Raw genomic sequence first — 14,153 nt, 5'->3', positions numbered from 1 at the left:
TGTGTCTCAGAGGACAATTCGTAATTTGTATCTGATTCCGTGCAACCCCCTCATTTTCTTAATGAAGGACTAATTGAGTTTTTTACATTGGCTCAAGCATATGGTCCCACCAATAGTGAAGGGTTTCTATAATGGTGGTAAGGAGATATCTTGAGGACAACGGAATCAATTTTAAAGACTGTTTCCGGATGGCCTAACATGAGTCAGTTTGGACATGGGAGTCTATTCATGAGCTAAAATATGATGCATCTTCATTACATCATAATCATTGTTATGAGTCATCATCAGTTATCATCACATGTGTTTACTTTTGGACCCTAAAAAGTAGTCTTCCACTGATACTCAGAGAGCAAAATGTACTGTCCTGTTTGAGTAAAAATAAAACTTGGTAGTCGAATCTGTACTCTGAATAAATGTATATTTGATGTTTTTATATCATGTTTTTCTTATGTGCTCCACTGTTACACATTATGACTGACTTTCTTGGACTTTTTTGTTGTTTTGTTTGTTTATTAGAACGTTTCTTTCTTTCTTTACTGCAGTATACTCATTGTTAATTAAAGTTATGTTCCTTTTTTGTACAGAACATTCCATAATCCATCAGAAAAGCCTGTGATCATTTTTCTGCATTGATGTTTATGTTTGAATAACAAAGCAGCGAATGGGGCCTTTAGCACAAATAAGACTTTGTTCAGCTATTAATTACAACACAGCTTTTTTTTAGCACATTTTCATTCTTACCCTTTTTAAAGACAAACGTCTAGGTTTTTAGGATCTTTAAATATATTTCCATTGTAATTCATGACTTGAACATAAGTCCTAAATATCTAGAAAGGTACCTACTACCCAGAAATATGACTACATTTGACCAAAATTTGTCAGCCTCAGTAGCATAGCTGTTGAGTAATGGATCAAAGTCAAGCCTGAGCTTGAGGGGTATTTCTCTTCCTAGTCTGTATGGACCGTTGTCTCTATTTTTTGAGAAATTACACTTTTCAAAGTGCAGCTGTAATGAAGTGCTTCTCATTAAAAGCTGCGTTTGTGACAGTCAGTCAGTCAGGCAGGAATGCATGGAGGGCAGTAAGTGAGGTACCCCTGATAGAAGCTACTCATAGCAACTTTGGAGTAAAGGCTCATTTCATGCAAGGTTAGACACATCCGTCATTGGACATGGGTCTGGCTTTTACTACCTTTCAATGAAATTACACATGGAATGTGTCCACATATTGAAGATGGACCTGGAAACGGAATGTCTACCACTGGACTCTGTGGCTGCCGTGATCACTTTCAGTGTTAAAAATCCACCGTAGGCAGCGAATCAAAGTCGAATGTTGACAAAGGTCATGGATCCAGGGAACTTGTGCTCTCTTTGATAGTGTGCAAAGTCTTTGTTTGTAATGTGTTTTTGATGCAGTCAGTAGTCACACATTAATTAAATCAAGCATGAATATCTTTGCAAATATGCCCACTAATTAAGCTTTAAGCCCCAAAAATCAGGCTCACATGAATAGTTTGCTCTGGGTTTAAAATATAAAAACACCAGGCTATTCTGGTGTAAGCATCATATGTAATAATCTGCAGAGGTTACAGTCCTGTGGTGACAAGGTCGGTGCTTCCATGTCCATAATCTGAGCAGACATTTTGTAACATTTTGACCAAATACATATTTCTCATTATTGTTTTGGCTGCTCCACGGTTGTCGTGGCTGGTTCTGCATGCAGCACTGGCTTTTCTAACAGATGTACCTCTGGAAATCTAACTGGAACAAAGGTGCTATTTTTCTTTCCATTCCAGAGTGGCCACACATATCTCGCAGTAAGATCAACTTGAGACTAGCCACTCAATCATTTCAGCTCCTTAAAGTTGAGAGGAAGGTACTTTTGCTCAAAAAAGCCTAATCTGATTCTCAACCTCTTTATTACTCACCTGATTTGTTGATAATCCCAGACGGGCAAGCAAAATGGCTGCCATTACAAAACTGATGGCACAGCATGGTAATAGAATTTGCTTGCACCTTTTTAAAGGATCCATTTTATTTTTATTTTTTTTGCACTTACTGAAAATAATTGCAGTTTTGATGCTGCATTACTGAATGGAATGCTAATTCTGCTTCTTCAGTTAGCAAATTAGGAGCTTTTAAAAATGTAAAACGCAAGAAGAGTGTGTGCATTAATTTGTCTGAGGTTTTGTGTATGGATTTGGTAAGAACTGTTGATAGATAGATAGCATTCCTTCAGTTATCAGTACTTTTATGCATTAACTATAAACCAAACATATTTAAAAAAGTAGTTAAGGTGTACATTTGCCATGGCCCTGGCCCCATGTTAAAATGTTGTAGACAGAAAAAAGCAAAATGTGGTTATCACTGATTTATTCACCAAGGACTTTGAAGCAAATAGACCTCCTTTAAGCCAAAGGAATTCCTCCACAAAAAATGTTGCCTATTTCTGGAAAGCAATCCCAGTATTTCTCATTCTGAAATTAGGCTAATAGGCACCAAAGTAGTTGTATTGAGTTTCTTGTCCAAAGATTGCATGCTTTGCCAGTGAAGCATTACATCGAGGTTATGTGCAAAAAAACTAAGTGAACGAATCAGTCACTGCAGGGTAGCAAAGAAAGGTAACAGTGATGGATTTCTCTAAATGGCATTGTCTTTCCTTTGTTGCGGAAGCATGATGGATATCAACAATAAGTATGCTCTTTAGTCCTGACTGAGAGAGAGACATCTCATAAATCTTAAACTTAATTTTCTTTCAAGCACACATTTTAAAAGTTCTAAATACTGGACCAAACTTCAAAATAATTCTGTCTGAAACGGAAGAAATGTTTTCAAGTAATGACATGCTAAATACATCAACTGCGCTCTCTGCCTTGTAACACAGTGAAGACACATTGTTTTGGGGTGTCTTTGACAAATGACAACAGCCTATCCCTCCAGTTATTAAAAATCTGGTTTCTCTCTCATATTCATCCTTACATGGCTACAGGCTTGAATACAATCCCAAGTAGTTCAATTATACCTTATTTCCCTGTACTTTTCTGGTGTCGTGTTTTGACATCTTGCTTCTTTTTTTTTTTTAATATAAATTCGACCTCAGGCTGTCTAAACACAACATTAGGATTAACATCTTGGCTTTGCGGCATCAAAAGAGGCTCCAATCTCACGGACTTAAAACTGAGATGTCTTCTGCGCTAAATCAGCCAGCGCTAATTTGTGTACCAACAGGTTGAGCCTTTTTAATAGCTGCCTGTCCAGACTGATTTAGAAATAATCACTCAAATATCAGCCACAAAATGATGAATCTGTGACTTCGAAGAAAGACTTGTATTTAAAAATGTGTTAAAAATGTGTGTGTGTGTGTGTGTGTGTGTACTTGCGCTGTAATAATTGCCATCCAAATATCTTACTGACACCACTCTTAATGACATGCTGCAGTGCCTTTGTTGCACTGTTGATCATCAGCTGCTGATTAGGTGTGACTGGCTGCAAGGCTAATATCACCGCTGAGCTGATCAATGTTTCGCAAAGGCACATAATCAACACCATGAAAAAGTATGATAATCATCGATGATTCATGAAGCCAGCGATGTTGATTGGTATCTAAAAATGACAATACAGATTGTCACAGCCCCTGACACCATATGTCCTTTTTGATACCTGAACTGACACCAAGGTCATTATGCTTTGCACCTTTTTGTTTTTTAATCATTGCTTGCACTGAATGCTACTGTTGGAAATGGATATTCATTCAAAAAGACGCATCACTTTAAGGGCACCCAGCTAGCCCCACTGAGCCAAGCGGCAAGCGAGTTTTACTGTATGCCGTCGTGTAGATTTTAGTGTTTTCTTCCATTTGTATGAAATAATTAAAAAGCAGCGCACGCTGTTATTTTTAAAAAATTTCCCACAAAGAAGCAGGCATTCAGACTGACTAAATCAGACAGGCCTTTTATTCTGCCAAATGAGGAATTAGTTTATGATTCAAGACACCACAGGGTAGAGCATGAAACACTGTAAAGCAATAACATGTCAGAGTATCTGCAGCAGTTAGCCTTACACGGCTGAACGTTAGATGAACTGCCTGCTGTTTGTCCAATCATCAGTGTACCTGCTCATTCTTTGTACGACAAAGAGTTCACACTGTGCTTTCTACCTAATTTCAGCAAAACAGATGTGGACATGATCAAATCAGACTGAAAGACCTTTGAACAAGCTTCTAAAGCGTGTTACTTTGTGCAGTCACGGTCCTGAAGATCCCAATCAGCATCAAACGGCTGCGATGTTTGTTTCTACCTGGCGGCTTTCCCTCCTTTCATTGTACCCTCTTAATATTCGAATTTTTTATGCGAGCACAAACACAGTGTCCTTGATGCTATACTGGGTAGTGATGTTGTTTGAATCTAGCTGCCCTGATTTCTTTATTTATTTTTCTTAATCCAATCACGGAACATGTTTGTTGATGTGATTTGGTTAATGCCAACAGTCTGATGCGCGGATTAGATAACTGTCTTTTCTGTACTCAAGTGATTTACCGTATAATTAGTCATAACATTTCTAACTTTCTGTGTAACGTGATCAGATCAGATGACAGATTTCTCCCTCTGTGGCTCACTTTGAGGGAGGTCAGTCTTTCGAGGCTTTCGGCTTGGTGCTGGGATTTAGCAAAACGAGGCTACAAACTCTATTAGGAGAGATCATTTAAGCACTCCTATCAATGGCTGATGCATTGTATTGTCTAATGTACTAACATAAGTTATGTGTAAATCTGTTGTTAATGCATCACCTGCATTGCCTATTTGCGAATGATAAAATCACCTCATTAGGCTCACACTGCCATAAGTAATGCTAGATTTTAATTAAAAACAAGAGTTCAAAAACAATTTGCATGAGCTATTTACAGTATGATACATCTGCTTAAAAGAGCTGATGCAAATTCCTTTCTAATTGCAATATTTCTAGCATCACTTTTCTCGGTGTCGCTTGAAAACACTGTACTCATTGTCTCTTTGTTCCGTTATGGGAAGCAAAGAGGGAATGCATTGTAATGAATACAGCTCAGAATACATTTGTCTAAGCCTCTCAGTCTCCTGGACTTGCCCATCCAAAAAGAAATCACACAAAGATGACAAAGTGTTGAGGAAACCGTGGATCAATAGCATGTTATGTCCATGACCCCCCCTCCTCTGTGGCTTTCTGATGGCTTACACATTTTTACTTTCATTTATTTTTCTTTTCTTTTTTGGGTGTGCAGGCGGGTGGGAGGGCGGGAGGGAGGGAGCTGGTCTAATGAAGTGTTAGTCTTTAAAAACAAACAAACAAACAACAACAAGAAAAAAAACAATGTGAGTTTATCTGCATGTTTGCTATGTGTCTACGCTGTGCTTTCAAGCTCAATTAATACTTCCAACTCACCCGTATAAATTCGTTGCATTGTTCTATGCCATAGAGAAAAGGACAAATTAAATACAACCTTGTGTGGTCTTTGTTTCTAGCCATGTACTGCAGTTGCTTCAAACATCCTGAAAACAGTATGTAATAAGCTTTTTGTTCTCAGAACATCATGTTTAAGCCTAGCTTTCATATGAACCTCTATTCTGTCCCATAGAATATGGAATGATCGGAGAGCATACAGTAAAAAGTCAGCGGCCAAGATCAGTTCATGACACAAAGGCCCTGCAGGAGCAAGCTGAATCTGCTAAATTTATGGCACAAACTGGTAATACAATAGTTATGTTTCTTGACTTTATTTTGTTAACTAAACTTAATTTCATCATGCATGCTCTCTCTTGTACTGCACCTTTTAAGTGGAAATGTTTTGCATTATTATTTTTCCTACTCATTCTCTATTGCTACATATGGACGAGGCAGAAAATTTCCCATTTCTCTAGGAGTATTTACTTTGAATATAGGACATAATTGGGTTTTGTGGGTCTGTTTGTTTTATTGTCACATAGTGAGTTGGCGAGTGGATTACTCATACAGTATTTTCGGGGAACATTAATTAAACAGCAGTTTAAAACTACGGCCCAGATGTAGTTAATTATTTCCTCCAAGGCGTGATAAATTAAATGTCATTCGATGAAAAACCCACCCTTTCGGCCAAATATGAAACACATACTTGGCAAAAGTTGTACTGATAGATGTTGCCCTTAGAGATAAAATGAACCTGTGTGGTTTCAGCAAGTGTAGCGAATGCAAAACTTAAATGATCTAAATTCATTATGGCTTTTACGATCCACCAGTTTTGGCATTTTTTTTTAAATAAAATCAGAAAGTAGTAAAACAAGTTAGGTACAAATCCAAGCAAAATCTTTATTTTGCTTTCATTATTTTTTAAGTATCTTTTGCAGCATTTGTTTTTAGTGGGTGGGTTTAGTTGTAGCTATTATTAAGTTTTTGGTTTTTTTATTTTAAGTTTTGGGAAATGTTTTATTTTTTTCATGTGTTGTTTCGTTTAAATTGCTGTCATTGTTTAAAAACTCCTTTCCTTTCATTGTCATTTTAATTTATGACACACTGTACATGCATTCGCACCACTACTAACATATACTCATTAACATCTCTTCATTTTCCCCACGCTGTAGGTACGTTGTTTCCCTGTCGAGTTGCATCCGCTGTGCTTTTCTGTTTTCTCATTCTCACACAATTTACTCTCCCTGTACTGCCTCATTTAACAAATTGATCCACCTCTCAGTCTATTTTATGATCTACAAAATTAAGGGCAGGGTTAAGACCCCTATTTGGCTGAATCTATGTGTCCTTGTTACAACATGCTGTGAAACTACTTTAAATTCTGATATGATTTGATGACTTTCAATGACATAAATGTATTCAGAGCTGAAATTGAAAATATTTCGCTTTGTATTGAATTATCCCTCCAATGCATAAAGCCTCAAAGAAAATGAATTCTTCACCTGGATTTTAACATAATCGTAGAGCAATTATTCGGTGACTACACTCATGTGGGAATTTTATTGTCCACTCACTTGTCACCAAATTATTTATTCTTTTTCTTTCATTCTGGCTATCGTGGCTTTGGAAATCACCCCACTGCCTCATCATACTATGCAGCTTTATTTAGCATCTCATGGCTTTTTTGGGGTACCTTTTGTACCATTAAAATTGAAAGGCTCAATGCGGTTTCTTCCTTTTTATCCTTTAAGTTAACTCAGACATCTCCAAGTTAATGTAACAGCTATGGTCCTTTACCTCGCTAATCTGCTATACTTTCTGCTACGTATGATGATTTAATGATGATAAGTCTGCACGCGGAGTTAAGCAACTGCAAATTCTCCCTATAGATTTAAAGGCCTAGCCCATAAAGACAGACTCACATTCACATCCTGTGGCTTAAATACCACAGATTACACGTCCTTCTGGGCATCCACAATTTAAATTTAAGTGTACGGAAAACCTTCTGCTTTGAGCCACTCATGAAAATGGCTGTGATCTGCTGAATAAAATCAGCTAACTTTCTCATTTTCCTCCATCCCTGCGAGTTAACAACTTGAGCTAGATTAAAAAAGATTTTTTCTTTTGAAGCCATTGTCTAAAACACAGAATTTGCTCCAATGTTGTCAAGGAAACTAGATAGTTTGCTGCAGTGCAAGGAAATCCACATTTAAGACCCCTTTCTGAACTAACACCCATTAAATTCCATTTTTATTTTCTCAGATGTTGTCTTTTCTTGCATGCCACCATGAAATTTTGTTTTTGCTTATAGCGAATTTACTTTTTTAAAACATAATATTGAGTTCCACTGAAATGCATGACCTTTTTTTTTTTCAATGAATTGAAAGCGATAGATGTAACCCTAGTGTCTACTGTTCATTTTTTCCAACCATAGCTGTACCTTTTCTGTGATCTTTGCATGAATTTGGTGTAAAAAGGCAGATTAATATACAAATTACTCCTACACTGGAGAGCCATTTGTTAATGCTACTACTCCCAGTGATTGCAGCCACAAAAACACTTTTATGCTGCCTGCAAATGGAATCACGAGTCAAAAGAATTAAGCTGCCAATTCAGTATTCATCAAAGATCACATAAAGGTAGAATAGACTGTATGCTAAATTTCTTCTTTAGGACCTGACCTCACCCCACCCCGACGTTACTCGTGTTGGCTCCTCCCTCTTTTACTCAAACCTGCCCACATTGCCCCACCCCGCCCAGTATAAGCGGTATAAGCCCCAGGACCATACTACTGCATTTAACTAGTGTCACCCTTCTCCCACACAGGTGAATCAGGTGCAGAGGAGTGGTCCCAGTGGAGCTCATGCTCTGTAACATGCGGTCAAGGGTCGCAGGTGCGAACAAGAACATGTGTCTCACCATACGGAACACACTGCAGCGGCCCTTTAAGAGAATCAAGGGTTTGCAATAACACTGCCCCTTGTCCAGGTAGTGTTAGCCGCAGATTCTTGAATATTCATGTTTTGCACCTTTGTTGTTGATATGGGAGGAAATGTGTTGTTCTGTTTTAACAAATTTTTGAATGTGTCTATATTTCCAAATGTATGCAGTAATAATATAATGAATCTAATGCTTTGTTTCTTTGATGTTATTTTGTGAATGTTGTTTTTCTTATTTCATTATCATTTTGAGTTTTCCATTTCATATAACTGTGAATCAATTCATCAGCATTGAAATGGTTTAATGACATGTGGATCCACATGGAGCCCGGGGAGCTGTAGATACTGATATATCGTCAGCTTCATTTTCTTGAAGGTCAACTGTGCATTTTAAAATAGCTTTCTTCAAACACCCTTTAAGGCATTTCTTCCTCAATCCATGATGGCATGGCAGATGAGTCACTGGCACTCAGGTATCAGCATCAGATTCTTTGCTGGCTGGTGATTGCAGCATGAAAATGTTTGTCAGAATGAATCTGGTAGAACAGCGTGTCACAAGTAACCCCTGTCAATTTTTATTTTTTTCTCCCTCTTTTTTTACTCCCACAAATAAGTTGATTTAGCTTTCGGGTTTAGTCAAAGTATCTGATGGCGATCATAAACACAGTGCATCCGAGACCGCAAACTCCTAAGTAATTATGGCCGATCAAAAACACTGCAAGCTGCATCCTCTGACATTCTGATTAGTGATGTATTATATCCTATTTTAGATAGAGTCTGTCTAAGTGGGAAGTTGGTGGTTTTCAAAAGGGTCATTCCTTTAGTACGCGTCAACACTGAGAGACAGAAAGAGAATGAGTCATCATTATAAAAGAGCATCATTTCAGCCCTGATGTGACTCCTCAATGCCCAGTATTATTCAGTTCAGAAAGCATAAACCCTGCTGAATTATCACTGTGGTTCCAAAACTTTTTTCAAATAACAATGGAGAAAATCACCATAGAACTGTGCCTTGACACTTAGGGGAAAGTAAAGCAATTAGAAATTTACATTTTTAAAAGAGCAACAAGATAGAGATTCTAATTTGCTTTTCTAATTTTCACTTGTTTAATGAGTTTTTAGTTCAGACCGTATCAATGCACTCCTGCTGTGTTGTTAAATTGCTCTGACTATAATACTTGAAAGATGACGGATTTGCTGTTCTCTTACTTATACTTGAAATCTACCACTAGGATCAAAGAAGTTGTTTTACCAGGCCATCCTTAAAATACTTACATAGCACTAACTATACTTAGTTACCGTAGCAAACTGCTACAAAGAACTCCAGCCTGGCATGGGGCCACATGAAACACAGAGTATACATCTAATATTCTGTAAGGCAGACATATCGATTAGCTTTCTTTGCTCTCTGTGCTATGCCAAGCTTAGAAGAACACCTCCAAAATACATTATGCCTAAAGACACATCACTTCCAGTCAAAAGAAACCTTACCTTATAGTTGCCATGACTGAAAACAGCAACATCGTCTGTGAACGGCGTCCTGAGCTCTGCATCTTGAGATCAAGCATGCTGTTAGAAATCCTGGGCCTACATAAGTTGTGATGCCATACACAACATGATGGAATATGCCAAAATACAGCAACACATCTGCTGTATGAAATATCCCCTGGGTTGTAAAATGCTAGTCCTTTCACAAGCCAAGCAACAAAAACCCATGGCATTTTTCTGTTGAATCTTATTCGCTTTATTCTTAGTAGCACAGTCTACAGGAATTCTGATATCTGACATTTCTTCAGTTCAGGGTTTTCTACAGCACTAACATTCAGTGCATATTTAAGGTTACTGTTAGATTCTTAAACTGTAGCACACAATAAGATATTCATCAGAATAACATTTTTCCTTACATATAAGATAAAACCAGGAGGAAAGTACATACGTCTAAAATCTGATTCCATCCTGAGTAAAAGTTGGCATCCTCTGTTTTTTGTAAACACTAATATTATTTCACCATCAGACATTTCACAATGTGAGGTTTGGTAAAATCATAAAGAGCTATACCTTTGACATTAAACCCCTCTGGCTTTCTGTTACTTAAGTTCAGTTAGCCGGCAAGCTTTGCAATGTAAATCCACAGGAAGGCTCTTTGATGCCATCCCTTTGAACACGAAAAGGAAGCATAAACTGTGCTACCTATCTGCATTGCTATGAAGTGTCACCCAAGGTAACAGGTTTATCTTCTTTTTTTTCTTTTTTTGTGTTGTCAATTTTTTTTTAGGAAGGATTATATTCTAAGTAAAGCTAGCTACATCATCAGGTCGGGGTTAATAATTTAAAGTTAGGTTGTTTAATGCAGCTCATACACTCCATAGCTGTCGCTAGCTGCTAGGTTTCCTGGTTTGGTTTGCAGGATATATTCACCTATGTTTAGCATGGGCACTGAGGACAATTACAATGGAATAAAAAATGAAGTGTGTAAAAATAGAAAAATAAGTGGAGAATAAGTAAAACACAGGTCAACAACCTACACTTTAGAATCAGTACAAATATGTCAAGATTTTACATGCATGATAATGTATAAAATCTTGTTTAGACATTTTGGTTGACAGGTCTTTTTCTATGAAAAAACCCTCTGAATTTAACTGAATTACTGTGTGACAGATGCAAATCTACTCCACTACAGAAGCATTGATTGGGTTATCTGAAGCTACTTCAAACCACTCTGTATCAAAAGAGAAGGCACTCAGAAACAAAATAATAAATACTGTATGGTGACTACAGTTGGGTAAAAGGAGCTAGCTAGCAAGTTAAAAAGGTTAAACTTCACTGGAAAGCAATGAGAAGGCCACCCAAATCCCAGCTTACCTCAAATTAATGAAAACATTCTTGGCAAATGCAGTTGCTTTGTCCATCAACTTGTAGTGGTCCAGGAATTTCACCTCTAGCAGACCAATAGCATTGCTCATGGACATCCCTGTAAATCATGGCTGCAGTTCAGAGAAAAAGTGCACAAAGGGACAGAATCCTATTCCATCTTTGCTAGCTGTGGTGACTGCAAGCTTTGAACTCGAATATTTCAAAGTAAAGGCTTCAGTCACCATGGGCCACTTAGCTAAGAGCATCAAAGTAGCGCCTAGAGGCACGGGCCGGGACAGACGGTAGCTTGCCTCATGGCGGACCATAGGCTTGATCCCAAGATCCAACTACTCTACAACTGATCCCGAGATCTAAAAATTTGTACTGCGGGGACTTTAAGCTTCTGCACAAGCTGTGGACAGCGACCCTTCTGAAGAGGATTTATCAAGCCCCAGCGGCCACTGTACAGCAGTCAGACATACATTACTAAGGTCTTAAGTCCTGTTTGTAGTCAAAAGATGATAAGACCACCAGATATGCTGTGTTTACAACAAACCTCTATTAATTGTGCGCATGCTAATTTGCAAGTGCAAGACATGAGAAATTCCTCCCACACTTCTGAAAATGTAGAGCCTAATCACGGCCACAGCACCGTCCATCTACTGCAGGTTTCTGTTTAACATTTGCTTATTTAAAACATTGGAAGACACACTGAAGCTGAACGCTCATTTTCAATAGCCATCAGAGCTCACCAGAGCCTATACTGCAATGTCATATAGTATTCTTTTTTAATATTATGATTTACTTTTGAAAGTGGCCACCTTTCCATTTCTCTCATGCAGAAAATAATCAAGTTAGGTAAGGGTGATATATTAGAGCATAAATATAAGTTTGAAGATTTATAGATAAAAACAGACATTGACTTTTTGGTAACAAACACAGTTTCAGTATTTTCTGGGTTTTATGCAATGCACTTAAAGTTAATGCTGGGCCTTAACTCTGTCAGTAACTGTACTTCAGTGCTGGCATCAAGCTGCCAACAGTTGCATCAGAAACTAATATCAGGGGTTAAACTTTTACATTTTGAAAGCAGTGTGTTCATCACTCCATATCTCTGTGTACATTTAGGAGCACTGCCAAGACAAGACAGGAGGTGTCTTACTTCTGTCTGCCTCTCAGATTTCCACATTTCCCTCTCCAAAGTAAAACTATGAGCCAATAGCAAATATTCTCCGCAGTTTTATGAAGACTCACCATCTGTCAACTAGAACCCAGTTAAGCTTACACACAAACCAAGATGCCAGAGGAATGCTGCCTTTTGCCAGCTATTGTTTTAAATTAATTGAAAAAAAAGCAATTATAGTTTAAAAGTTGCACTTTTGTCAAGAAACATTGTGTTACATTAGAAATATCTATATTTAGAAGCATGTTTCAGTGGAATAAATGATCTGAATAGATAGATCGGAGGGTATTAGAGCATTCGTTTATGTCAAACTCACGGTTGACGTTGAATGCTAGATAGATAATCTCACTGATGTTGGCTTTAATGAGCAGCGGTGACAAAATGTTGTTCAAAAACAACATGCCACAGATTTATAATTCAAAAGGAAACAACATAACCTCCGCAACATCATAATGTTCAATACATTTTCCTTTTTTTAATTTATCCGTCTTTCCTGATATGTAGTCTAAATATTGCACACTTACTCTGAGGACTGGAAGCAGGCTATAGATTGTCTGTTTTGTGCATTACCATGATCAGTATGTTAGTGCAATGACAGCTTTCCAGAACCATTGTCAGCCCACATTATCTTGAAGGTCCCCTGCTATTAGATTCTCAGTCAACCAAGAAGATTCAACAGACTGTGACATTGTTAGACCTGCTGTTCCTGATGGTTACCTTGGTTTAGATAGTCTGGACTCTTATTGTTGGTGTTCTGCACGTCGAAACTCCCTTGTCAGAGATTGACATTTTTATTGTGTTCTACCTGTGCTACTGTATGGCGCGTTGTTAGAGGAGCAGCATTTGCTGTTATTGTGATAAATGTTTGGAGGAGACTGCAGCTTATGGCTGAGCTAGAGAATAGCCCCCACAATGTCTGTGTGCTCTGTGTTTTACTTACATTACTCTGTTGCTAATTCTTTTGATTGATTTTGTTTCATTTATGGCTCAGCGCAGTTCGGTGAGGCCTTTGTTTATGCTGTATCAGAGACAGAGACATTGATTAGGCCTGACGCCTTTTCTGTGCCCGCAGTACACGGTGTGTGGGAGGAGTGGTCACCGTGGAGCCTGTGCTCATTCACATGTGGCAGAGGTCACCGCACTAGGACTAGGATGTGCTCTCCTCCCCAGCATGGAGGCAGGGCTTGTGATGGACCTGAGACCCAGACTAAACTTTGCAACATAGCCCTTTGCCCAGGTATCATCTGTCTGCTCGCTTAATCTGTTAGAAATCATTTTATTAACAGTTATGAGTAAAGCATGGACTCGTTTAAAAGATCAGTTCTGTAAAATGCAATACACCTCACATATATTAGTCAGTGCAATATTTTAAAGGTAAGTAAAAAAAGAAAAGGGAATTGATGCAGACTCTGAGCTTACACAATAAAGCGGTTTAGGTAACCCTGTTGAGAAGGAATACTGTAATACTGACGTCAAAATCACTTACTCGCAGTTGCCTGTGAATGGTAAGCAGATTAGTGATGATGAGTTTCTCCACACAGTAAATGTTAGCTTTGCTGTCCTAGCAGACTCAGTGAAAACAACTCAATTTCAGATGCTTTCCCTCTTCCCTGACAAGAAGGTAGCGGCACTGTGTGCTTTGAACCTCTTAATAATATGAATCTTAATATGAAGCTACTCTTCCAATATCTGTTTTTTTTATGTCTTATTCTCTTTTGTCTCTGACTTTATTTGGAAATTCTAGTTGAAAAAACAAACAAAAAAC

The 14,153-nt window shown here is 38.1% G+C and overlaps 1 protein-coding gene across 7 annotated transcripts in view; it reads left to right on the top strand.

Annotated features, from left to right (window-relative positions):
• adgrb3 (adhesion G protein-coupled receptor B3) overlaps positions 1-14,153 on the top strand; it is a 113,970-nt gene that overhangs the window by 45,123 nt on the left and 54,694 nt on the right. For 5 of the 7 annotated variants that reach the window (XM_013911854.1, XM_005737122.2, XM_005737120.1 and 2 more), the window contains exons 3-5: positions 5,607-5,717; positions 8,240-8,401; positions 13,461-13,625. The exons of 1 other annotated variant lie outside the window; for it this stretch is intronic. In XM_013911854.1, the coding sequence (XP_013767308.1) occupies positions 5,607-5,717; positions 8,240-8,401; positions 13,461-13,625 (438 nt within the window). The remainder of the gene's footprint in view (positions 1-5,606; positions 5,718-8,239; positions 8,402-13,460; positions 13,626-14,153) is intronic. One more of the 7 variants, XM_013911856.1, reaches the window with a different exon arrangement.

The sequence above is a fragment of the Pundamilia nyererei genome, unplaced genomic scaffold (genome assembly GCF_000239375.1).
Source record: "Pundamilia nyererei isolate P.nyererei 1_Seehausen unplaced genomic scaffold, PunNye1.0 scaffold00073, whole genome shotgun sequence".
Classification (NCBI taxonomy): domain Eukaryota; kingdom Metazoa; phylum Chordata; class Actinopteri; order Cichliformes; family Cichlidae; genus Pundamilia; species Pundamilia nyererei.
The sequence above is the reverse complement of the archived record's forward strand: the minus strand, read 5'-3'. Positions and strand labels throughout refer to the sequence as shown.